Source organism: Cygnus olor, chromosome 3 (genome assembly GCF_009769625.2).
Source record: "Cygnus olor isolate bCygOlo1 chromosome 3, bCygOlo1.pri.v2, whole genome shotgun sequence".
In the NCBI taxonomy this organism is placed as follows: domain Eukaryota; kingdom Metazoa; phylum Chordata; class Aves; order Anseriformes; family Anatidae; genus Cygnus; species Cygnus olor.
In genome coordinates this window covers 69,333,672-69,358,273 of record NC_049171.1, presented here as the reverse complement: position 1 = coordinate 69,358,273, position 24,602 = coordinate 69,333,672, and the positions used below count along the sequence as shown (strand labels likewise).

General features: G+C 40.0%; 1 protein-coding gene across 4 annotated transcripts in view; it reads left to right on the top strand.

Moving 5' to 3' along the window:
• Window positions 1-24,602, top strand: part of UST (uronyl 2-sulfotransferase) — a 166,497-nt gene that overhangs the window by 47,378 nt on the left and 94,517 nt on the right. For all 4 annotated transcript variants that reach the window (XM_040552751.1, XM_040552753.1, XM_040552754.1 and 1 more), the window contains exon 2: window positions 12,391-12,434. In XM_040552751.1, the coding sequence (XP_040408685.1) occupies window positions 12,391-12,434 (44 nt within the window). The remainder of the gene's footprint in view (window positions 1-12,390; window positions 12,435-24,602) is intronic.

The window sequence follows — 24,602 nt, the reverse complement described above, 5'->3', positions numbered from 1 at the left end:
TAAAGCTGCAGGAATTAAGCAACACATCTGAACACCGTTCATATGTCCACTGTCTTCCACATGTTTTTACCTAAACTTCTGAAAGTCAAAAGTATACTAAATGCTTAATAGTTGAGGGCCAGATCTTTTTTGTTCACAATCTAGGAAAAAACACCAGTACATACTTATATTTTTTTGCTGTATGCTTTTTATGAGTTCATGAAACTCACGAGGGTTACACTGTCTTTTTCATACAGGTAAGTCTTGTGTATGCCATGTAGATCTTAGACTTCAGTAATAAAGGCAACATTAGATTTTGAAGAGCAAAAATGTTTTATGGCAATTCATTGAATTATTAGAGCACCTTACAGAATGTTTACAAATCAATCTAGCAAATCAAGCACTGGTACAAAAATGAGTACATGCCTTGCTTAAGATCATGACAAGTGAGGCTGAAGGCAGGAAAACTCGGCTTTTTAAATCACGACATTTATACTGGATAGATATAGACAGATATAGAAGAAGAGAATTATTTCAGAAATGTTGAGTTTTATGTTGCTTGTTCCATGTGCAAAAATGACTTTTCAGTAAAGGCTGAAAACTGAATTTGAGGGACATGTATTGCAAAGGGTTGGAATGGCAGGAATGGGGTCAATCCTGTCCTTTTGCATATGTAGGAGGTGAAGGGGTGCTCAAATGGAAAGGCAGGTTTAAGCAAAGTCCAATGCTCTATGATTGCTAAATCTTGCCTGTTATTTTTAAAGATGCAATTTCTGCATAGAAGTCCCTAAAATACAGAACACTTACACTGAGAAGTCTCTCGGTCATTAAAGTGCATTTGTTTGAGCCAGGTAGAAAGGAGTTAAAATGTCTTCATGAACTGAAGCCAGTAGCTGGATAGTGTGAAAATTGAGTAGTTTGGCCAAAGCATTTATAGTAATGGAAAATATTTACGTTAAATCATATTGAAGTCTAGAAAACCATCTGACATTTCAGTATTTTTTGTAATAGAGATTAATAAAGCTTTATGCTAATGTGTCATAAAGAAGAAATAGTTCATTTAAGTACGGTATGTTCCTTATCTCGCCTACTTATATATTCTGTTTTGCAGTTGTAGGCTTCTAACAGACTTTGGCAAGAAATGCTACTTCAGTGTTTTATGCTTGTTAAACCTTTTGAGGAAGGGAAACTAATAATAGTTAAACAACTTGTATTTTTTTTTCATGTTTTCTTCACAGAGGAAAGCAACACAAAGGCAGTTATGTGGAGTGCTTTTGCTTTCCGAAAGGTATATAAGTGTAGGGAAGAGTTTTACAGTGATCTCCTAATGGCACAAAAAAAATTGATAGAGGAGAAGAAAAGGAGACAGGCTTTTTTTTTTTTTTTTTAATAAAAAAGCAGAAGTATCTTCTTCTGTTTTCAGTAGTACTTTTTAAGATCAGATAGAAAGGGAGCCTGACTGTGAAGAAAGCAGAAGACTGTAGAGACACATATCTTGATCCTGCACACCTTCCTCAGATGGGGGGGTCCATTATCCTAAATGCAGCTGCGTCTGTAACGATGTGTGACAAAGTCATAGCAACCATATGACCTGAGGGATGTTGTGAAAAGCATATGCACAAAAACTCATCTGCTTTTAGTATGATAAAAATATGAATAATTCTTTAGAGCTTTATGCAATCAATTATCTGTGAAGCACGTTCATTTCTTCTCCGCTAGGAAGATGCCGCTGGGGTCAGACCGCAGCCCCGAGCAGTTCTTGGAAATGTGCCTCCCGGGACAGGAACTTCAAACCAAACACCCAACAAACAACCCATTCTGGACAGCATTTGCTGCATAGTGCTTAATAATAATAACAGTAATAAAAATCTTCCTTGAATAAATGGTGACTTGCCAGCTGGGCGTTTTCCAAAATTCATTGACTTGCTGGTTTCCAAGATTGCCTGTGCAGGGGGAACATAGAGAAAAAAATATCTGAAAATATCTGCATAAACACAATGAACAGGAATAAAACTTGCAAGTTGGCATAAGTTTAACTAAGCAAATAAAATCCTTGTCTCTGGAAAAACATCATGCAAAAGACCAGAGCTGATGTCTGGTACTGATGTAATAGGAAACTCTTGAGAATGGTATCATCTGAGAAGGTGTCTGGTCGATACAGATTCCCTGGAGTTCGCAGTCTGAATGGCAGAGTGAAGTGAGAATAAGAGGCGTCGCACTTGACAGGGTCTTCATTGAAGCTTCATCATTATGTCCATTGTCCAGCCATCATGCCCATCTTTAAATTGTCGTCACTTGGTAAGGAGAGTCTTGTAAAGAGAAAGTTGATCTGTGGAATTGCAGTCCCAAACTTCAGATGTGCATTTGGAAATTCCCTGAATTTGATGTCCTGCTCCCCGGTGCAGGGGAAAGCATGAGCATTAAGAGGGGATGTGTCCTGACTCTGTCAGCATCTTTTGTCCAACAAAGTTTCTTCCTCTGTGTCATTCATTCTGCAGGTAACAGAAAAAAAAAAAAAAAGAAAAAAAAAAACCTCTGATGAAGGCAAATGGAATGTCCTCATATGAATCTCTCACTCTGGAGGAGGAGGGAAACAGGCTTTTAAGGCTTAATCCTAAGAAGATTAGTTAAAATGGAGTTTTTGCCAAGCTAGTGAAAGTATCACCAGACATTCAGCTGGAATGGAAGGATGAATGGAAGGATCTTTCTGAAAAGTTTTCAGAGTACTCAAAGAAATCCAAAGGAAGCAAATTGGTATTCATTTCCCATCATCTCTCCCTGTGCTCTTCTTTTCTGCAATTTCCCCATTGTTTCCCATTCTGCTTTTCTGAAGATGCTGCTCTTAACTGAGTTGAAATTTTTATACTTGTTGTTACTGAGCTGCATCTAGTGTTTTCAGGCCGTTTCATTGAATGATTGAGATCTTTTTGACTCTGTTTGTCTGTGGTGGTTTTAGCCAGCTGGGCAGCTGAGCTCCACCACAACAACACTCTCACTCCCCCTCCTCAAAGGGAAAGGGAAATATGATGAAAATGGCTCAAGGCTTAAGATAAGGACAGGGAGATCACTCAGCGATCATTGTCATGGGCAAAATTGACTCAGCGTATGGAGATTAATATAATGTAGTGCCTATCACTAGCAGATTAGATCAGTGAGAAACTTAAAGCAAAATAAAAACACTTTCTCCCCCCCATACACCCTTGCCCCCCATATACCCTCTTCTACTTCCTCCCCCCGGAGCAGCACAGGGGAAAAGAGAATGGGGGCTGCGGTCAGTCCCTAAAGCTGCTTCGTCTCCACTGCTCCCTCACGATCCCTCCCTGCCCCTGCTCCACGCGGGGTCCCTCCCACGGGATGCCGTCCTTCCCGAGCTGAGCCTGCGGGGGCTGCCCACAGGCAGCAGCTCTTCAGGAACTGCTCCCACACGGCTCCGTACCACGGGGTCCATCCATCCCCCAGGAGCAAACTGCTCCAGCACGGGTCCCCCACGGGCGGCAGCTCCCCCCAGACCCCTTGTTCCTGCGTGGGCTCCTCTCCACGGGCTGCAGCTCCGGCCCAGGGCCTGCTCCTGCGGGGGCTCTCCATGGGCCGCAGCCTCCACAAGGCCACATCCACCTGCTTGACCGGGAGCTCCTCCACCCACGGGCTGCAGCGTGGAGATCTGCTCCATGTGTGACCCATGAGCTGCAGGGGGACAGCCTGCTCCACCAGGGGCTCTCCACAGGCCACAGGGGAACTGCTGCTGCGTGCCTGGAGCACCTCCTGCCTTCCTTCTGCACTCCCAGCTGCTGTTGTGCAGCAGTTTTTTTCCCTCGTTCTTAAATCTGCCTCTCCCAGAGGCCCAACCAGCATCCCTGATGGGTTCAGCTGTGGCTAGCAGTGGGGTCCATTTTTGGAGCTGGCTGGAGCTGGCTCTGATCTGACATGGGGCAGCTGCTGGGCTCTTCTCATAGATGCCACTCCAATAGACCCCTGCTTCCCAAACTTTGCCACATAAACTTAATACGATGTCCCAGAGTTCCTCTGGTGTCAAATCCCTTTGTTTGGTATGGTTACCAAATTTAATACCAGTACTGTGTACTGCATTTTTCAATAAATGAATGAAAATATTGAATGATAGGACACAGTACAACACCCAGGGAAATTTTGTTTGATTAAAAAAATATTAAGAAGTAAGGCTGGAATGGGATCTAAATTATTATGTTTGATCTAAGCAGCATGGTGATGCCTGTGTCATTCCTGGCAGCGCCTGCTTGATCTGCTCCTAAATATCCCTGGTGATGGCCAATCCTCACAATTTACTGCAACATCTTTCTGTGCTTAATCCTTTCAGTTTAAAAGTTTTGATATCTGTTTTCAGAGGATTGTCTTTCACTCATTCCTTTTCTGTGAATTCTCAAAGTGGTTAGTGCAGACTGCTGGCAGTTTCCCAAGCATGCAACGTGAATTTCTTTAAGTCTACCTCATTTCAGAATGTCATGTTTCTAACTACTCTCTTGCAGAGAAACTTGACAGTTTCTATGCGACGCAAATCATTTTTGTATTCAGCCAGAGTAATTTGACACAGCTTCCACTGTTATTCTCATGTTAGCCAGTTAGGAAATAAAGTTGGGGGCCAGTCTTTCTGTCTGTGTGATTTGAATGGGTGGCATTTCAGCAGTCAGTCTCAGCTTGTCCCTCAAATTTTGAACAGCATGGTTTGCAGTGGCCTAGCGAGGACAATTTTTTCAGAAGGACTCCCTGAAGGGCACAGGGGAGTACAGTACTGTATTTATATAGAGAATTTACTCTGCCTTTTTGTGGTGGTGAATCTTTGCTAAAGAAATAAAGAAGTAAACACAAGTCATTGCAAAATACCTGGCACACATTGTGACAGAAGACAGAGTAAAAATCTTCCCTGAAAAGAAAAACCTCTTATTTAATCAGTGTTCACTTGCTGTGTGATATCAGAAAGCAGAATTTGAGAACCAGCTGAAAAACAGAGTGAAGATGAAGAACAGATTAATGCAGCTTTGAAATGCAGTTAGCAAAGAGCTACCTGGCAGTGGGGATAGACAGCAGTCATTGTTCTCATAGAGAAATGTGTTCAAGTAACATTGAAATAGTTTTGCTTAATGGCACCTCCTTTTTTTGGATGTTAGGGTTTTTTTCTACAGTGTCTTGAGCACAGGAAAATAGCTGGTTTTCTTAGTTGATTTTATTTTGTTTTCTTCTCTCTGCCTCCAGTGGTAGTAAAGCAGTGTATTGACAAAACAAACAGTAAAATGAAATGCGTGCCTGTACATTTGCAGTGGAAAGGTTTGTTGCCTTTCTGTTGCAGGCATGTTGAAACAAAGCTTAACCACACAATTCAGAGCTGTTTTGCCTTCTGGAGTCTCCTTTTTTTGCAGGAGGAGGGCTGTGTGTAGTGTGCACTTTCCCCTGCCCTGCCTGCATCTCTGCTGCACATGCAGGTTAGGAAAGGTCTCCCAGAAAGGGTCACAGAGCAAAATATTCAAGTGCTTGGTCTGTACACGGGAAGAATACGTGACGATATGGCTAGTAATAGGAAGATTTTGAACTTTTATTTCAAACTGGCTGGTTCTGTCTTTGTTAGGTTGTAAGATGGAAGGATTTTTCTCCTTATTTGAGACCAGTTATAGCCAAGAGTTGTCATTATTGAATATTCAGATTCCATTTCATCTGGACAGCATTTCTAGTTGTTTATTAAACCGTGTCTTTCATCTTGTAGAAGTGTAGACTGGAAAGTTTGTCTCATTAGAGCATAGAAGCAAAGTTTAAAAAAAAAAAACACATTGGGAATATCACAAATATGAAATATCACAGGCATTGGTTTAGAATCATCATAGAATGGCTCAGGTTGGAAGGGACCTCATAGATCATCTAGTTCCAACCCCCCTGCCATAGGCAGGGACACCACCCACTAGATCAGGTCACTCAGGGCCTCATCTAACCTGGCCTTGAACACCTCCAGGGACTGGTCATCCACAGCTTCTCTGGGCAACCTGTGCCACTGCCTCACCACCCTCTGAGTGAAGAATTTCTTCCTAATCTCTAATCTAAATCTCCCCTCTTTTAGTTTACAACCATTCCCCCTTGTCCTGTCATTGTCTGATTGAGCAAAGAGTCACTCTCCTTTTTTTTTTTTTTATAAATTACCTTTAAGTACTGAAAAGCTGCAATGAGGTCCCCCCAGAGCCTTCACGTAGGCTGAACATCCCCAGCTCTCTCAGCCTCCCTTCATAGGAGAGGTGCTCCAGCCCCTTGATCATCTTTGTGGTCCTCCTCTGGACCTGTTCTAGCACATCAACATCCTTCTTGTGTTGGGGACCCCAGACCTGGACGCAGCACTCCAGGTGGGGCCTCACAAGGGCAGAGCAGAGGGGGACAATCACCTCCCTCCACCTGCCGGCCACTCCTCTGATGATGCAGCCCAGGATGCAGTTTGCCTTCTGGGCTGCAAGCACACACTGCTGGCTCATGTCGAGCTTTTCATCCACCAGAACCCCCAAGTCCTTCTCTGCAGGGCTGCTCTCAGTGAGTTCTTCTCCCAGCCTGTTCTCATGTCTGGGATTGCCCTATTTCCATCATAGTGTTTACAGTAGTTCACACAATTTGGATAAATTTGGTCATATTAGAAATTTGGTTTGTTATTTGAATGAAATCACTGAAAGTTTTGATTTTCTTCTTTTATTTATTGTAATTATACATTCAGTATGTTGGAATGTAACAAATACAATTAGTATGGATGTTTTTCCTAAAAAATTGATCTATGGAACAATTTAACTCCCTAGCCTGATTATATTAAAAGGGAAACGTATAAGCAGTAATAGATTTGGACAAACTTGTAAGTATAAAGAAAGTCAGTATTTATATATGTGTGTGTATAAAATATATATAATGTATATATTTTTATATATATAAAGGTATTTTTCTTCCTTTAGAATCTTTCTTTGATATATGTTCTGCATTACTTTAGAACCTGCAGTTATTTAAACCCCCTATGTCTATATAATAGTAATATTCTTATATACATTACATATGTTGAATTACAAGTAAGTTTTCAAAAACTGTACTTGAATGCGCCGATTTCTCTCCTCTTTGTGTTAGTGCAAACTTGCAGGTAAACAAATCTGAATTATATCTTAATGAAATTTCCAGGGTTCAGTGACTGGGAAGTAAAGCCAAATAGGTATTTTAGTCATCTTTCAGGTTCATTGCATGTGGTGACGTGGAATTAGTTTGATATGTGGCTTTGGGGTTATTTTGGGGGTATTTATGACTTTAAAAAAAATGAGAAATAACTAAGAGGTTTTGAAAGGCAAGAAAGGAAGCAGAAAAATGTATTTCAGAATGTTTTAAAAAATAATACTGTACATTTTTCCATTTTCAAAATGAAAATTTTGACAGGTGTTAGTCTTATGCTGAGGAAACCACTTGTAGGTACAGGACCTTTTATATATAATGGAAGAAATTGCAGTGAATCACTGTGTATTGCAGTGCAGACTGGTCAATAGGGTTTTACTATGTTGATCTTTTCTGCACACCTGTGAAAAAAATCCCTCTGTTGAGGCTGGTACAGCTCTGCTGACCTCAGCAATCAGAGGGTTTTCTTTCTATATTACATTTGAGCTGGGCAACATCACATTGCTAAGCTCCTGGTTTTCAAGTTGTAGTCCATATCCCCCTTCCTGCCTTTGATCCATAAAGAGCTCCAGGAAATGATGACTAAGAATGTCATATTATTTCAGATGTGTAAAAATCCACAAGATTTCTGAGGATGTCCACTGCTCCCTTGGAAAAAAAATAGAGACCTATAAAACGCAGAAGGCTGACAACAACCCCGGCACCTTCAGTCTGTTGTTTCTGGCAGTCCTGGCTGGTCTTGGTACCTGCTGCCGGCCACGGGCATCCTGTTCAAATTAACGCTCCTACTGGTGGAGCCCCCACAGTCTTTCCCGTCCTGGGAAATTTTTCATGGTGGAAAGAAAAGAGAAAGTGAGGAAAATGTGTAGTATAACTGACGATTGGCACTGGGGAGCCATGAACTGATTTTGATTGTGAGTGGCTTTTCAGATTCTTGTTTAAATAACTTTTGGCTGAAAGAAGAGCAGAACTAATCCTCTTCTGAGTAGTCATTGGCACTTTCATTTATTTTGTAGATGGTATGCCAAGAAACATAACATTGGCTAGTAGAAGTTTGAGGCAGTGACCAAGTGAAGAGAACAAAGTGGTGTTTTCAGAAGACATGATAAATTTGGCAGTAACTGCATCCCAGTTCCCTTAGACCACTTCTTGTGATCCCCACCAAGGGAAAAACCTGCTCCAGGAAAATAGTAAAAATGCCATATTTTCCATGTTGGCTTTCTCCCTTCATCTCTGACCATTTCTTTCCATATGATATCTAAATTGTTCAAATGGAGTGCTTGTGTTTCAGTTACTATCAAAGGATCTTCAGTTCATACATAAGCCCATTTACCACCTCTTCCCATACTCTCCAGTCTTTTTTTCTTTTCTTTTCTTTTTTTTTTTTAAGATGTTTTTCCAGCATTGCAGTTAATCTTGTCTTCTGTGGTTATGAACTGCACACAGTCATGTTTGTCCTTAATCCTGGAGACTGACCATCTTTCTCTGTTTAAACTTGGCTTGCTTCAAGCAAAAACCCCCACGCTTTAGTGATTCCAAGAAAAAAGGAACATAACCACAAGGTTTCCCCAAAGATTTTGCATACATCTGATTCACTTAACCTCAAAGATAATAAATTATGGAGAAAATTGGACTGCTTCCATATATTCACCATGTTCTGTAATAAAGCTGAACTCTTTTTTTTTTTCCTGAGACACGGGAGAAGACTGTGTTCAGTCAGTGCAAGTGTGTTGCTGAGCGTGTTTGTGGAATGCATAATACCACTGTTTTGACCGTTGATTATTCTGTCTGCTCTGTTGTTTCTAATGAATGACTATTGTGCTATTAAAGGAAGGCAGAATAAGTTATAAGGCAGATTTTTTATTTATTTTTTTTTAAAGAATAAATACTCTGTTCCAGAAAAAAAAAATTAAATGTCTCGTTGGATGACAGACAAGAATAAAAGCTTTATTAAAGGTTTATTAAAGGATTTCAGAAAAATCCTCTTAATAATTCAATGAAATAGGTTATTTCAGGAGAACGGAGTAGATTCTTAATGAAAAACTGTTGACTTCTATCGCTTCAAACAGAAAGCAACACCACAGAAAGCATTTTCTCTTCCTGTGACATTTAGTAACGTCAAAAACGTATTTGTATAAGTTCTAGTTGTTGTCTTCCAGAGCATATAAGAGCTGAATAGTCATATTCTCCATCTGAGATTAGCTGGTTGTGTTGATGTAGTTACAAAAATACTTCAGCCTGATGAACAGTGGTTTCAGTGTTTATGGTAGTCATTCCTAAGTTCCCAATTTTTACTGGGCAACTTTCCTTTTTTTGTACTTCTGTGTCATCTCTTAGTACAAAATAGTTCATAGATTGGCTTTACCTTGATATTTCTTCACTGTTGCAATACCTATCATGCTGACTTTTCTTTCCTTTTTTTTTTTTAATTAACATAGTCTGATATGTATTCTCTGAGAAGTGGCACTAAAAGTTCATACATTTTGTAAATACCCAACTTAGGAGCCATGTGTAACATGCATGGCCTCTTCTTGTATGAGAAATTATTCTTTCCTGCAGGTTTTCTGCAGAAATATTCTGAGCTTGGTGTGCATTTTTCAGGATATTTCTGCACATGTTAAGGCTCAAATAGCATTGCCCTGCTTTTGCTGGCCAAAGGGAATGATATCTTCTATGATAAGATGCTCAATGAGAGCACGTGAAGGACTTCACAGGGTTAAGGAGCTGGCAGACAGACCACAGAGCCTGCTCGCTCCACGCCATCACAGCTGGATTTGTTGAATTATTTTAGTGTTTTTATTAAGGGTATGGTATGAATCGTACAGCAAAAGGTTTCACTTTTATTACTGAAAACAAATACTCATTTTAAACATGAACCTAAAAGAATTCAGACTATTGAATTGGTCTGGCACACTGTGGATGCTGAAATCAGCTCCAGTTTATATGCCTGAGGAGCCCAAGTAGAAGAACTGGCAGGAGAAGGAAACTAACTCAGCACGTGGCATTTGGGGCAGTGTAAGGGAGTGGTGAATTTCTGCAGCTTTCCATCCTCTTCTCTTGATTTGTAAGGTATTCTGACTGGATTTCAAATCAGTACTCTGAATTTGTTTGACTACTTGTGTCAGTCTTGTGATTATTTTACGTAGCCAGTTGTTGCTTCTGGATTTGAGTAAGAAATTGCCATGAAAAAGAGCTTTATAAAGTAGTCCAAAACTTGCTATTGTCTTAAAGTGGATACAGCAGTAACTAGACTGTGCTTAAAAAAAAAAAAAAAAAAGTTAAGAGCAGAAATCAAGCCTACAGGATGCATGTTCGATGCCAGGAAGATTTGGATTTAATTTTAATAACTAAAAACTGACACAGGAAGGAAAATGCAGTATGCATACTAACAACATAGATTAGTGATACAGAAAAGTGAAATTGCTTAGTTATTGGCTCCTTAATTTTAAAGGATATCTCAAAAATGTTTCTTGTAATATATTTCAGATTCTCTTGACACTGCAGTCTAAGATATCATATAAACAATGGCTGTAATTATCTGTTTCTCAATAGAAGCCAATTCAAATCCTTCTCCTCGGCAAAATAAACTATGATGGGTGTTTGCTAAAGGTGAAGTGGCAGTATTTCAGCCTGATTAATTACAAAGAGGTGAAAGTTGCTATGAAGCCTGATCCTACAGGAAAATTAACTTCTGAGTAAGTGCAGGAGGAGAAACACTAACAGGGCTTTCTTTGCACCACTCCAATGTATAACTCCACATTTTTCTGAAAAGCTTATTTTCGAGACCATCTCTATGTGTACAGGTGGCTATTTTACCAGAAAGCCATACAGGAGACTCTGTGAGCAGTCTGTGCACTGGAAGACTATCCTGGTAATTAGAATTATAACAGAGGAAAGGATAATAGAAATTTTTCATCCCTGAATATAGGGGATTGTTGAAATTATCCGTGGCATTAAAATAATCAGCCGTGTCATTCAAAGGATGGGTATTTGTGTCAAATATGTAGAAAGGTGAGTTTTTCTGCATCAGAATTATGGAAAACACTTGAACGGTAAAATAGTATACCCCAGAAGGTGACTCATGGCCACAGAAAAGTTGGCCTCCTGGACCCAGTTCTTTGTGTTTGTGGTTTTTTTTTCTGGCACTCTCAAAAAATGATGTGATACACTATCCTTTTGGCCAGATTGACAAGAGAGGAGCTCTTTGGTAGCAAGTTATGTTTTCCCCAGCTAGCTTGTGTTCCCCCAGAGGCATCAACTGCTGCTCCTTCAACGCCCCAAGACTAGAGATGCTCACTAATGGGTCATGCTTTTTAGAGACTCACCAATGTGACGTTTGAGTATTTAGTAGACACTTGTTAAAAGTTATTCTCATAGTCCATACTGATGTAAGGTTAGTACAGAGGTATTTTTGCTGTCTTTGATATGAGGATGACTGAGAGGACATGTATGCATGGCCTGAGGAGAACTTCTCGGCCTGCTCCAAGGTTTTGTCCTCTGCTGGGACATGTTGGGAAAGCTCCTGGTTAATCCTTTGGCAGAAGGGTTCAGAAACGACAGCTGGAGAGGAGACATCATGTGGGAGAGGTTATTTATCAGTATGTGCATGTAAGTAATAGGTGAAAACTCTGAAATTGCTGCCATTTCTATTGTAACTAGCTAAAAAGGGAGCAATTTAGAATTTCAGAAGCTTTTTTTTCCTGAAGATTTTCTTCTGAATTAAAAGAGCATCTTGAAAAGGCAGATGTAAGCACATCAGAATACAGATCCTATTCAATCTGTACAGTTCGGGAACAAAGGTGCAGCTTGGAGGTTGGGAAAAACCCTTGTTAGAAGGAAGACAGTGAATGCTTGTGAACTACATCAGAGAAAAATCTGTTGAAGGCCTTTGATACTTTACTATTTAAGAATCTTTTTGAGGTTAACTGTATTCATTTGCTTGAAGTGTACCAGGGTGCAGCTGACAGCTTTTGTCATGCAAATAATTGGATGCCATGACTGTTTAATTAAAGCTGCCTTGGCCCATTTAATTTTATGCTTAAAAAAAAAAAAAAAGTGCATCTAATCCTTTATCATAAATTTAGCCAAATCAAATTAATATTGTTTTTCTCATTTGAAGCAGAACTTAAAGCAGAGAGTATTTATTTTCCTTGAACTATTTGACACCACAGAACCAATGCAATAAAGGTACACTGTTTCCATGCATTGGCAAGTTTTGAAGTTGCATTGAATGAGTTTTATTTATTTTCACCCTTCTTTTTGTAGGAAATTCCACTTACTTGGATGACCACGGACCACCCCCTCAAAAGGTGAGCTGCTTTTATTTTGCATTTGCTTTCTTCTTGCTTGCAATTTCTTTCATTTTATTTTTTAACTGTTAGCGTGTTTACTTGTTCTGGAATATGTGCAAAACAGCCTTGCTGAGTTTACATCAACAGCACTTGGCCTTTCTGACTTTTTTTCCCAGTGTTTTCAGGCATTTGTAAGTAACTTGGGTTAAATGTCTGGGTGATTAAACTAATGGGATTCTTGTCATTGAGTCAAGGGGAGATAGGATTCTAGTGATGAATTTTTTCTGTCAGCAAAGTCATGCGAAGACGAGATTTATCTCTTGGACAAGCGTCCCTTAATTGTTTTGGAAATCATACCAGTTGTTGCGATGTTGTTTTTCTTGTGAAGTATTTGCTTGCAAATGGTCAACTCCTGGTGAACTACTTTCATTCAGTGCTTGGGGGAAAAACTGTATTCGTGCTAGAATGTCCGATCTATAACTGTTTTCATTTTGTATGAATATTTGAGTATTTGTATGGTTATAGCATTGCAAGTGTGCAGCAGGAGGCCTGACACCACTGTGAGAGCTAATAAGGGAAGTGAAGATGGCCTTTTTGCTGGTAGCAGTTCCTGGAGCATGGGCTCTGCTGCAGAAGCAATCCTTTCAAGCACAGTGGAAGGATATATTTAATAAATGTACATAATGAGCCATTTTATGGGGATAGAATATACTTTTCCTATCAAGTATGGCTGTGTGTTGGTGACTGTACCCTTACCGTAATCATGGCATCTCATGACATTACAGGTGAGAGCCAACATTGTGATGGTTTCTTCAAGAGGAAGAAGTGGAAGCAGAAATTTAGAGTCTCTTGTGTTGTTTTGTTTTGCTGGTTTATTTTCTAAAACCTGATTTGATACTATCTTGTATCTGTCTTTCCAGACAGCAAGGCTCTAATAACTCCTTCTGTATAGTAGCATTTTCAAAAAAAAAAAAAAAAAAAAAAAAAGATTTCTTTCTCCTGCTGTTTTAATTTCTCCAGACTCACTTTATTTCTGCTGGTACAGTGTGTTATCTTACTGAGGTATTTGGGTAGAACTGTGGTTTTGCAGTCTTTATGCTGGGCAACTGTAACACTTCAAGGTGAATTTTTTATGAAAGTTTCCTTTCCAAATTATGCTGAATTTTCACTGTTACTTGTAAAACACCAAAGCAGAAGGGGGCATACTTGAAGTAATGCTGTTTTAATGGGACTTAGATGCTTGAATGCTTTTCTAAGCTCTCTTGGCCTTTCAGTAGAAATTTTACCTACTTTAAGAACTTCTCATCAAAAGGTGAAATTCTGTGATCACTTCAAGCCAAAAAAGTGGAGTGTGCTGATGGAAGGGTCGTTTTTCACAGTGGTGCAGGATTCCCACTGGGCTGATACAGCTGTTCATGTGGGAGAGCTGGAGCAGTTACCTGAAAATGCGTATTTCTTCTAGTTTAGTTTTCAGACGGATTGCTTCACTGATGTGGCCCCCTGTGAATGCCAGTGCAGCAGGTAAGAGGAGTAAGAGATGGGGTGGAGGTGAAGAGCCACTCATTCTGATGGCATTTCCCACTCATGTCTGTTTAAAGTGACCATGAAATCACATCCTGAGCCTTCAGTTTAAATGCCTTCACTTTAAATGCTCAACCACATGTGTAAGATAGTGTGGTGAAACAGTTGGCTTTTGGTCAGAGGAAGTAGGGTAATGTGGAAACAAATTTGATTTAACTCAGTTCCCAGTGAAAGCAAGCTACTGGGATTCTTCACTTTATTTTTTTTTCCCTGCAAATTCTGTGTGCACATGAGATCTGTAACTTTCAGCAAGTATGTGGAAATTTGTTACGCTCAAGTTCACACAGTCCAATTAAAGAGGGATGGTGGACTTCTGATTTTTGTCCCCTCAAAGAACAGAAGTTACTTGTGTTTTCTGCATGCACAAATGCAAACGGCTGTATACAGAAGTGATTTAATCACCTGTTAACTTAATCATTATTAACTGAGATTGGGGTGAGAGGGAGGTAGAGGGGAAGTCTAAAGCTAAAAAAATGTTCCATACTTAAAATTAAATTAGTACCCTCTTGTGGTCTTTAAATTTTTTCCTAATTATTTGGGTAGTCAGCTTCTGTTTCCCAAAAGTACATCAGCCTCCATGATTGTGTTTGCCTGGTCTCCACAGTGAACCCTCAGCTCCAAAGAACAAAGCAATGCTTATTCCAGACCTGTAGTTTTCATGCTTGCATTTGCATTCAGATATGCTTAGCTGTACCAGTAGGGAAAAGGCATTAATCTAAGTAAGAGTTCTGAACTTTGAAAATTTTATTCAGATTTAGCATTTTGGTAACTTTTACTTCAGGAATTTTGTTTTGCTGATGAAAAGTACTGTGGGTAGCAACTATGCCCCAACGGATAGTAGCCGTTGGCCAGATTTATCCAACCCAGACACTTTCCTGTTTACATTGGGAAAATTTCCTTGCCTTTCTAAACATAGTTTGAGGCTGTGTGAACACAGCCTCATCCAGCTGGAACTCAGCTGTCTCTAGAAAGTCCAGCTGATTAGGTACCTAGGTGACTGATTGTGTAGGTAATCTTTGATTAGCTGCCTACATGGTCAGTAAAGTTTTAGGGCTTTTCATGTAATCATCCTCACTCCTGAAAGCTTGGTGGATAGCTCAGTGGAATAGCAGGATATAGCCTTGTATTAGTCACAGGTAATTTGCTTTTTGAAGTATTTGCCTGTGTTTAGAGACACTGATAACAGATGATGTGGTGGTTTTACCCTCCTACGCAGCTGAGCTCCACCACAACCACTCTCTCACTCCCCCTCCTCAGAGGAAAGAGGGAGAAAATGTCATGGAAGGAGCTCAAGGCTTAAGATAAGGACAGGGAGATCACTCAACAATTACTGTCAGAGGCAAAACAGACTCAGCACAGAGAGATTAATAAAATGTAGTGCCTATCACTAGCAGACTAGAGCAGTGAAAAATTAAAAGCAAATTAAAAACACCTTCACACCACCACCACTCCCCCCATACACCCTCTTGTACCTCCTCCCCCCAGAGCAGCACAGGGGAACAGGGAATGGGGGCTGCGGTCAGTCCCTAAAGCTGCTTCGTCTCCACTGCTCCCTCACGGTCCCTCTCTGCCCCTGCTCCACGTGGGGTCCCTCCCACGGGATGCCGTCCTTCCCGAACTGAGCCTGCGGGGGCTGCCCACAGGCAGCAGCTCTTCAAGCACTGCTCCCATATGGCTCTGTACCATGGGGTCCATCCCCCAGGAGCAAACTGCTCCAACATGGGTCCCCCATGGTCTCCCTCCCCTCACCCTGCTGGCCACGCTTCTTTTGGTGCAGCCCAGGATATGGTTGGCTTTTTGGGCTGCAAGTGCACACTGCCTGCTTATGTTGAGCTTCTCATCAACCAACATCCCCAGGTCCTTTTCCTCAGGGCTGCTCTCAATCCATTCTCTGCCCAGCCTGTATCTGTGCTTAGGATTGCCCTGTCCCAGACGCAGGACCTTGCGCTTGGCCTTGTTGAACTTCACGAGGTTTGCACAGGCCCACCTCTCAAGCCTGTCCAGGTCCCTCTGGATGGCATCCCTTCACTCCAGTGTGTCAGCCACACCCACAGCTTGTTGTCATTGGGAAACTTGCTGAGGGTGCTCTCAATTTCACTGTCCATGTCACAGACAAAGATGTTAAAACAACGCTGGTCCCAGTACTGACCCCTGAGGAACACCACTCGTCACTGATCTCCACCTGGAGTTTGAGCCGTTGACCGCAACTCTTTGAGTGTGACCATCCAGACAACTTCCTTACCGAGCAAGTGATTCATCCATCAAATCCATGTCTCTCCAATTTGGAGACAAGGGTATTGTGCAGGATAGTGCCAAATGTTTTGCACAAGTCTAGATAGATGATGTCAGTTGCTCCTCCCCTATCCACCAATGCTGTAACCTCATCGAAGAAAGCCACCAGATTTGTCAAGCATGATCTGCCATAAGTGAAGCCATGTTGACTGTTACCAATCACCTACTTATTTTCCTTGTGCCTTAGCATAGTTTCCAGGAGGATCTGCTCCATGATCTTGCCATGAGGTGAGACTGACTGGCCAATAGTTCCCTGGGTTTTCCTTATTTCCCTTTTTAAAAATGGGGTTTGTGTTTCCCCTCTTCCAGTCAGTGGAAACTTCACTGGACTGCCACGACTTCTCAAATATGATAGATAGTGGCTTAGCAGCTACATCTGTCAGTTCCCTCAGGACTCAGATGTATCCCAACAGGTCCCATGGAGCTGTGCACCTTTAGGTTCCTTAACTGGTCTCAAACCTGATCTTTTCCTACAGTAGATGGTTCATCATTCTCCCGGTCCCTGTCTTTGCCTTCTGGGGCTTGGGCTGTGTGGATAGAGCTCTTGACAGTGAAGACTGAGGCAAAAAAGTCATTGAGTACCTCAGCCTTCTCCATATCTCAGGTAGACAGGTCTCCCACTTCCTTCCAGGGAGGGCCCACAATTTCCCTAGCCTTCCTTTTATCACCGACATACCTGATGTACCTATAGAAGCTATGCATGGCTTCTATACACGATACAGCTTTCTTTATTAGTATGCATAATGAATAGACAAAAAAAGCCCTTGATTTGTTTCTTGCAATCCTGGCAGTCACTTAACCTGGGAAGTATATCCTTGTCTTGCTGCATTCAACTGGGGTCAGTCCTACTTGGCACTGTTATGTGAAGCTTTCCAGTGTTTTCCTAATGCCAGCTGCATTAATCAGAGGGAATTACAACATGCCATGAAGGAAATGAAAATATGAGAGGGGTATTTGGTAGGTTTATGAGGTAAATTTTAGAATCAAAGGGTTTCTAATTTTGTGTGTCTACTTTAAAATGCTTAAGAAATAGGAATGAAGTTAATGAACAACAATTCGTTGTCCAGGGTTGAAATGAATGATAGTGATATGTATGATCAGTGATACGTAGTTGTAGAAGAAAGCCACCAACAGCTGATACTCACTGAATAGTAGCTGTTTTGCAGAATTTATTGTAATATTTTACTGTAAATCATATTAGTTTTGGTTTTTCATCATGGCTAGGTGCCTTTTTTAAAAAAAATTTTGGTTTACATACCATTTTTTTCCCAGTGGAAGAACTGAAAGTAGCACCTTTTCTCTGAACAAGGAATAGCATGCTTACATGTCAGGAGGTCAGGGTTCTGGGTTGCTCTGTCAAATAAAGGTATCAGCAGCAGTTTTCCCAGTGCAGGTAGACAAGGAAAGTTTTGTTCAGTGCCACAGATGAATATCACCGAGGTGGTTCTGGTTCTCCCTTTACATCCCATTCAGCCAGCTTTTCCAGTCTTCCCCCAGCTGAGGCTTCCCTCATTGTTAAGGGGAATGTGCCAGTGGTATGAAGGTAACACACCTAGCATAGGCCACTCTTCTTTGGTCCTTGGGAACTGAAGGCTTGACCAGTGATTTACTAATCTTAGACTTTCTCTAGTTCCAAAATACATCTGTCTGCGCTTTTCTGCGTGTAGAAGCAACTTCCAGTAACACTAACATAGCCTGATCTTGCTGGTATTATTAGCATGTGGCAGATAAAAAGGGAATACATTTGAGCCAAACATAACCGCCTATTCTATCAGGAAAAATTAACTCTTGAAGTTAAAGCATTGGATTTCCTAGTTTGAGTGTCTATCTCATTCTCTTGTGGTTTTTTTTTGTTGTGTTTGTTTATTTGTCTTCCTTATAAACATCTGAAAAGGTTAATTTTAAGCTTTTTGCAAGGTTTTCGTTTGTTTATCCATTCCATGTAGATTGGAATCTAAGTAATGCCTATCAATGACTCTAGCCTATTGTAAAAAACACTTGTGAAATTGATGCTAATTAGTGGCAGATGATGTTCAGTGGATTTTTTTCTTGTGTGAGCATTTCAGTGAATAAAAATGGTGTACTCTGTTCTAGTATTTGGGCTAGCTATTTCCTTAGCGAATCAGATGTTTTTTCTCCATCCATGAGGGTGAACCTGACCTTTGAGGGCTAATGATGTGATCTTCATCAAACCTACTGTTTTTACTGATGAGAGCTTCTCCCCTGAGAACTTGCTAAGAGCATCAGGATACATCCCTCTTTTGGTGCAGCTGATATATATGTGTAAAGGAGCTGTGCACACAGATGACAAATGACTTTCAAGTGGTCCCTTCTCTTTTTCTTGATGGCTTTCCCATGGGATGCCTGTCATGGCTCTGATGCCTTTTGGCAGCTGTTTAGGTGTCAGTAAAATCTTGTCCTTAGCACTTGTGTGACGGTACTTCAAAGCTTTAAGTGAACACAAAAATGGATGTGGGTCAGGATGAGGTCAAAACAACAACAACAAAATGCGTGCACAAAATAAATTTAAATTGATTTTGTTGTTTGAAGCTGGAAAGTGGATAAATTCCTTCTACACCGTTATTTTAGTTATTACCTACTACTTATGCACTAATTGTTCATGTTTTCTATATGGATCAAGACTACAGGAAAATATAGCAGAAATCTTGAGCAGCCTTTGATATGCACTGTACCCATTCATTGCCACACACAGCTATCAAATACATACTTTCTTTTAATTATTTTACTTTGTCATGATGTCAGCATTGCCTCCATTACTTTGAGTTTTCATATTCATCAGGTTTGCCAGCTTCATTTCTTCCAATTATTTCGTAGCACTACAAGGATAACAGCCAAGAGTTGTATATTTTTCTTTGTTAAGATTTTTTTTTTGAGTGGATACTTCCTGTTTCACTTGAACTTTTGCTTTATTGCTAGCAATCTTTTTGAGAGCATGGGTTTCTACTCCTGTAGTGCTATACACTATTAAGTGATCAATTTGTTAGGGATGAATTAGTTGACTTAAAAAACTACACAAAAAATGACTGCTTTCTTTCATTCTTATTAGGAATTTTAAAATCATGAATCAGAAGTGTCTGTGCTTTTGATAGAATTGAAGTTCTCTGTTCTAAAACAAATGGTGGATAATCTTTGAAGCAAGCCATCCTATAGTTTGCTGCAGTCTAGGTTAAACACGGACAAACAGTCAATCTGGATGAGGGTGGAGGGAGGAAGGCAGAAATTTCAGTGATTTAAAAATAGCCTATCCTGCTTATAGGGTGAAGAACTGTTTATGACATGATTGTGCAGTGTGAAAGTTTTCATCTAGCAAAAATTGTCAGAATTCAGAAATGCTGAAATACAGTAAGTAACTTCCTGCAGTTGCAAGACTTATTACATGGATGATAAAATCAAAATATTAAAAGAGAATTCTGTGTCTTAACAGCAAGGACCCCCCCCCTTCACAGTTTGAAGTACTGTTTTACTGTATAGCTGGGCTTCTGAGCCTAGTACAATCAATAAATACTTAGATTTAAAAATACGTATTAAATACTTCTCAATTTCCTTAATTTTATTAAAGGGTTGTAAAATAATAGTTGAAATATTGGCAATCATTATTTTATGTTCTTCTGAAATTGTGTTCTTGCTTATAAATTACAGTATCTCAAGAGAATAAAAATCTGATTTTCCAGAAGATTACACCATTGTATATTATTTATAATCAGTTGGAATCCTCCTAAAGCTATAGCTGGTGAATGATGTAGCGCTCTAGTATTAGCAAGACATTGCCAAAAGCTACAATATAATCTGCACTATTAAGTTTGAATTGTGTTGTAAAAATATTTGAATAGTTCTAGTGCACTAATTTCTGTTTGGTTTGTTCATATTCATTTACTGATATAGAATCTTCAGGAAAATAAATAGTTTTACGCTGTTTTTCCCCAAAATAGAGAAGATTATTATTTATTTTTTTCTTCTTCAGTTCATAGTATATCAGAAACATGTTCATATGGGAAGGTTGATTGATAGTAAATGGACAGTACAAAGAGACTTGGGAAATTAAAGCCAGACTGCCTGTCCCAAGAAGATAAATCCATGAGGGATACTATGCATGCTGATATCCTGAAAAAGTTCCAACAATGGAGAATTTGCTTTTTACTAAGCCTTACATTTTCAGCCTCCCAATTTTGAAAGACTGAGCAACTACAGGGATGCAGGTTTTGTGAATGGTAGCAGTCTGTAGTTTTCATCTAACTTATTTCAAAGATGCTTCGAAAGTGTCTTGTATTTGATTTATACTCTAACTGTCAAGCTGCATGCATAGTTAAAGGTGGATTTTTCTTGCCTATGGCGTTAACACAGCAGCCACTCCAGTATTACACAAAACAGAAAAATTCTGATATCACCAACTTTTTGACCCGTAGGTTTTGTTTTATACCATGTACAATAGCTAAAAAACTGTCCAAGGCATTAGTGTCCCCACTGCTGAAGCTAATAGAGCTCTGTATTTTCATTGAAATTTAGGACATAACTGTTTAGGACATGTACTGTGTTGATTGTTGTTTACCTGCTAAGCATCCTTGCAGATCATTTCACAGCATATGAAGATCTTTTACAGATTGCAGTTTCAAATTTCCAGCTGCCCAGTTCATTCTCCCTGCTCTTCCCCTTCATGACAGGAATGTATTCATAAACTAATAGTTCAGTTATATTATTCAGTTATATTCATAAACTAATAGCACAGAAGGACATTATAGTCACTTAGTCATATCCACTCAAATAAGAATACTGTTGTATCAAATATATTCCAATGGATATATGTTACAGTACGTAAGAAAACTTAGAAGAAATACATGGCTCCACAGAATGCCAGGTAAATAAGAAATATAATAAATCATGTCCGCCTTGATTGTATGTTGTTTAGGAAATGCTGGTTCATAATACTGAGGTCCAATTTACAGCTAGGTCTGGATGACCTAAACCTTCAGTGGAGAAAACAAAAATCTGCCATTCTGGATTAGAGTAGCACAACAGGATATCTTGTAAAAGTGACAAACTGATGTGGTTGAAGTTTCTAAGCCTTGTGACTCAGCTGAGTAACGTTCATGATTTTACCACAAGCCTCATCTTCCTTGATGATGTTCTTAAAACCTGAACTATTAAAATTAAACAATTCTGAAAGAATTTCTGTTGACTTGAAAAAAATATTCCTTTTCCAGCCACTCTGAAGAAAAAAAAAAAAACCACAAAACAAAAAACAACAACAACAACAACATGAAAACCCAGATTTTAAAAAGGCTTGCAAGACTGAAAAACAAATTCTAATGTTAATTTGAAAGCCTCATGATTTAAAAAGCAAGCTTGTAGCTCCTGGCACTTTTCTACTGTATAGTTTTGTAACTAAGAAGTATAGCTCAGGGAACAGTAAATAGTGAAGTACTTCAACAACAGCCATGAGCTTTAATCAAAAAGGAGATTGGGAGCTCAACTATGTGTGGTCAACCTTAGACTCAGAACTGAGCAAAGAGGACAGTTTGTCTTGAGTGGGCGAGTGTGAGAGTGATGGTATCATGGTAACTCAGGTGGAGGAGGAGTTTGGGTGAGCAATATAAGCAAGGGGCCTTGGGGATATGAACAGGTAATTCTCAGGATGATACCTATAATGCCCCAGCATTCTGGGGGAACATGGAGCCCTTCGCTGCTGGAACCATTTGGGATTTTTGAGTAGGTGCAGGGAGAAGTTCCTTCCATTGTAATGGAAAGGAGTCCTTCCCTGTCCAGCATGAGGTTTGGTTTGCCTGAGCAAGCCAGATTCATCATTTCAGACTGCAGCAGGGTAAAATGGGAGCACTTCGTACTGGGCCCCCAGAATGTAGCATCTCCAAAGTCATGGGATACACTTGTGGCTCAGATGTGAACTCTTGTCAGTTGGGAAAGTTATTCTGGCCCTGTGAGTAATAATGGCCCTGGAAGAGTCGCCCAGCAGTACATCATCCTTCATGTAGGTGCTTCTTGTTGCTCCTTCCAGGTGGTGACAAATTGTGATGAACCAGATTTGAATCTGTTACCTGCAGAAGTTCTGAAGGAAATCCAGATCCTTTGAGTTCCTCTGACCATGTGGAGCAGGAGCACCCCAGAGCCAGCCTGCCAGTGTCAGCACGACTGGCCTGTTTTACAGATTAAAATTCAGTTATGGCTATAAACAACATTTATTTCATACTGCAATTGACTTGTAAAGTGCCTGCACAGAGTGCAATGGAAAATACAGACATGATTAAGACCATGCTGGAAACATTAAAATAATATGTGAAAGTACTGAAGAGGGGCTAAAGTAAAGGATAGGAGGGCAAATTGAGACACAGCATGGCAGATCCTTGGTAGCGGTGAAGCCATGATGTGTTACACTAGCTACAGCCTGACTGATAGTCAACCACAATAGATACAAAAGAGTTAAACCTTAACGTGAAGCAAGACAAATGCATATAGAGGAATAAATTATTTAGTCTACCACTCACCATGGACAAATCCAATATTATTGGCTCCCTGGGTGAATTCATGAATATTGCATTGGAAGCACAGAAACTGCTACGAGGTAGTTAGGTTACTTAAGGGAACTCCAATGCCACAATGTATTATAAAAAGTTTTAAAACCAGGCTTAGCTACTTAATATCTCTTATTTCGTAAGTATCCAATATAAATATGTGGGTTGGATGTGATAGGATTCACTACTTAAGCAGAGAATAACTGTGCCAGTGTGTTCTGAGCACATCACAGAGTGTACAAAACCCTGGGCTCAGGAGGAAAACCAAGCAGTTTTAAACTTTACAGTTCCAACATTTATATTTTCACAGATATATATATATATGATTGTGAAGGTGATCTGGAGTTAGAATGTGGCTTGCAAAAATTCTGCAGCTTAAGGGTTTTTCAATAGTACATGGAAACCTTTCGGTGGAAAGCTGGGTGATTGAAGTGACATGAAAAATTTTAACCTACCTGAATTCATGCTCGTTCTCTCAATTGGCAGCATCAGTGAACAATTTGCATCACTGATCTCCTTTATCTTGTTATGAGATAGGCACATGCCAGCAAGAGGAATTACACAATGTGAGGAACTTCATAACTAAAAGATGAAAATATTGCTTTTCAGAAGAGAACTAATGACAGCCTTACCATTCTTTATTTTCTGTTGTGATCTGCATACACCCGTGTAAGGTTGAGAGAGGTTAAACCACAGGAAAAGAGTAAGGTCTTTCTGTTCTGCACCCCTCTGTATTTGAGAGACAGTCTTCGTTCTTTTAAATGTCATTCTCAGCTGTATTAAAAAGGGACGTCTGCAAGATATGAAGGGTAGTTGTTCAGTTCTCTTTGGTGCTAAGGTGAAAAGGTACAGCATTGTGTCTAATTTTGGTTCCAGAACAGGCGAACAAGTTGCCAACTGCAGAGGAAAGCAAGAAGAATGAGGAGGAGGTTGAAAAGCATGCTGTGCTAAGAAAGGGTGAAAGGAAAAGACGTGGTTAATCTAGCAGGCATTCAGCTGTAGCCCCAGTCATTACCTGCTTGGTGGGGTGATTCCCTCTCACCTGCTTCATCCCTGAGAGGAATTGGAGCTGCCGCCACTTCCATACAGGTCTGAGGGCTTAGATCCAGGAGTCTGCTCGTACTTCAAGGTGCTGCCTAATATCGGTGACCACCTGAAACTGCCAAGTGAACTGAACATCTGCTCTCTACCAGTCTGTTTCGCTCTTTGTATGCATGTGCTGAATTTTAAAATTGTGGTCATTTCACATACCTGAAATAAACTTGGTCTCTGTTCTCTTTTCTGGGAAATCTTGAGCAGCAGATTGCAGAAGTAGGGGTTTTGCTCACCTGCAAGCTGCTGTTGTAGGAAAATAAATCAGACATGAGGGATAAAATGAGCAAAACCAAATGTGTTGACGGGGTTCAGCCTTAACTTTGAAAGCTTGCTCTTTGCAATTTTCTTTTCGCAGGTTGTTACTGATATTATCAAAGTATCAATTTGCTCTATGTATAGATGTGGTATCTTGTAATAGGACCTGGTATCTTGTAATAGGATCTGATCCAAGACTTAACAGGCAGACATCTTTATCCTTTGGTCTTAGCTCTTTTTAGAATTGTAGGGGTTCAGTACTTCCAAGAAAAAGAAAAAAAAAAAAAAATATATATATATATATAGGAGGGTTTGGGATTCGCTATATAGATATGTTTTGTGGGACAAATCAGGAATCATTAACATTGGAGGACACTTTATAGTAATGATTTTCTTCTGTCTTAGTAAGTGGAAGGGCTGA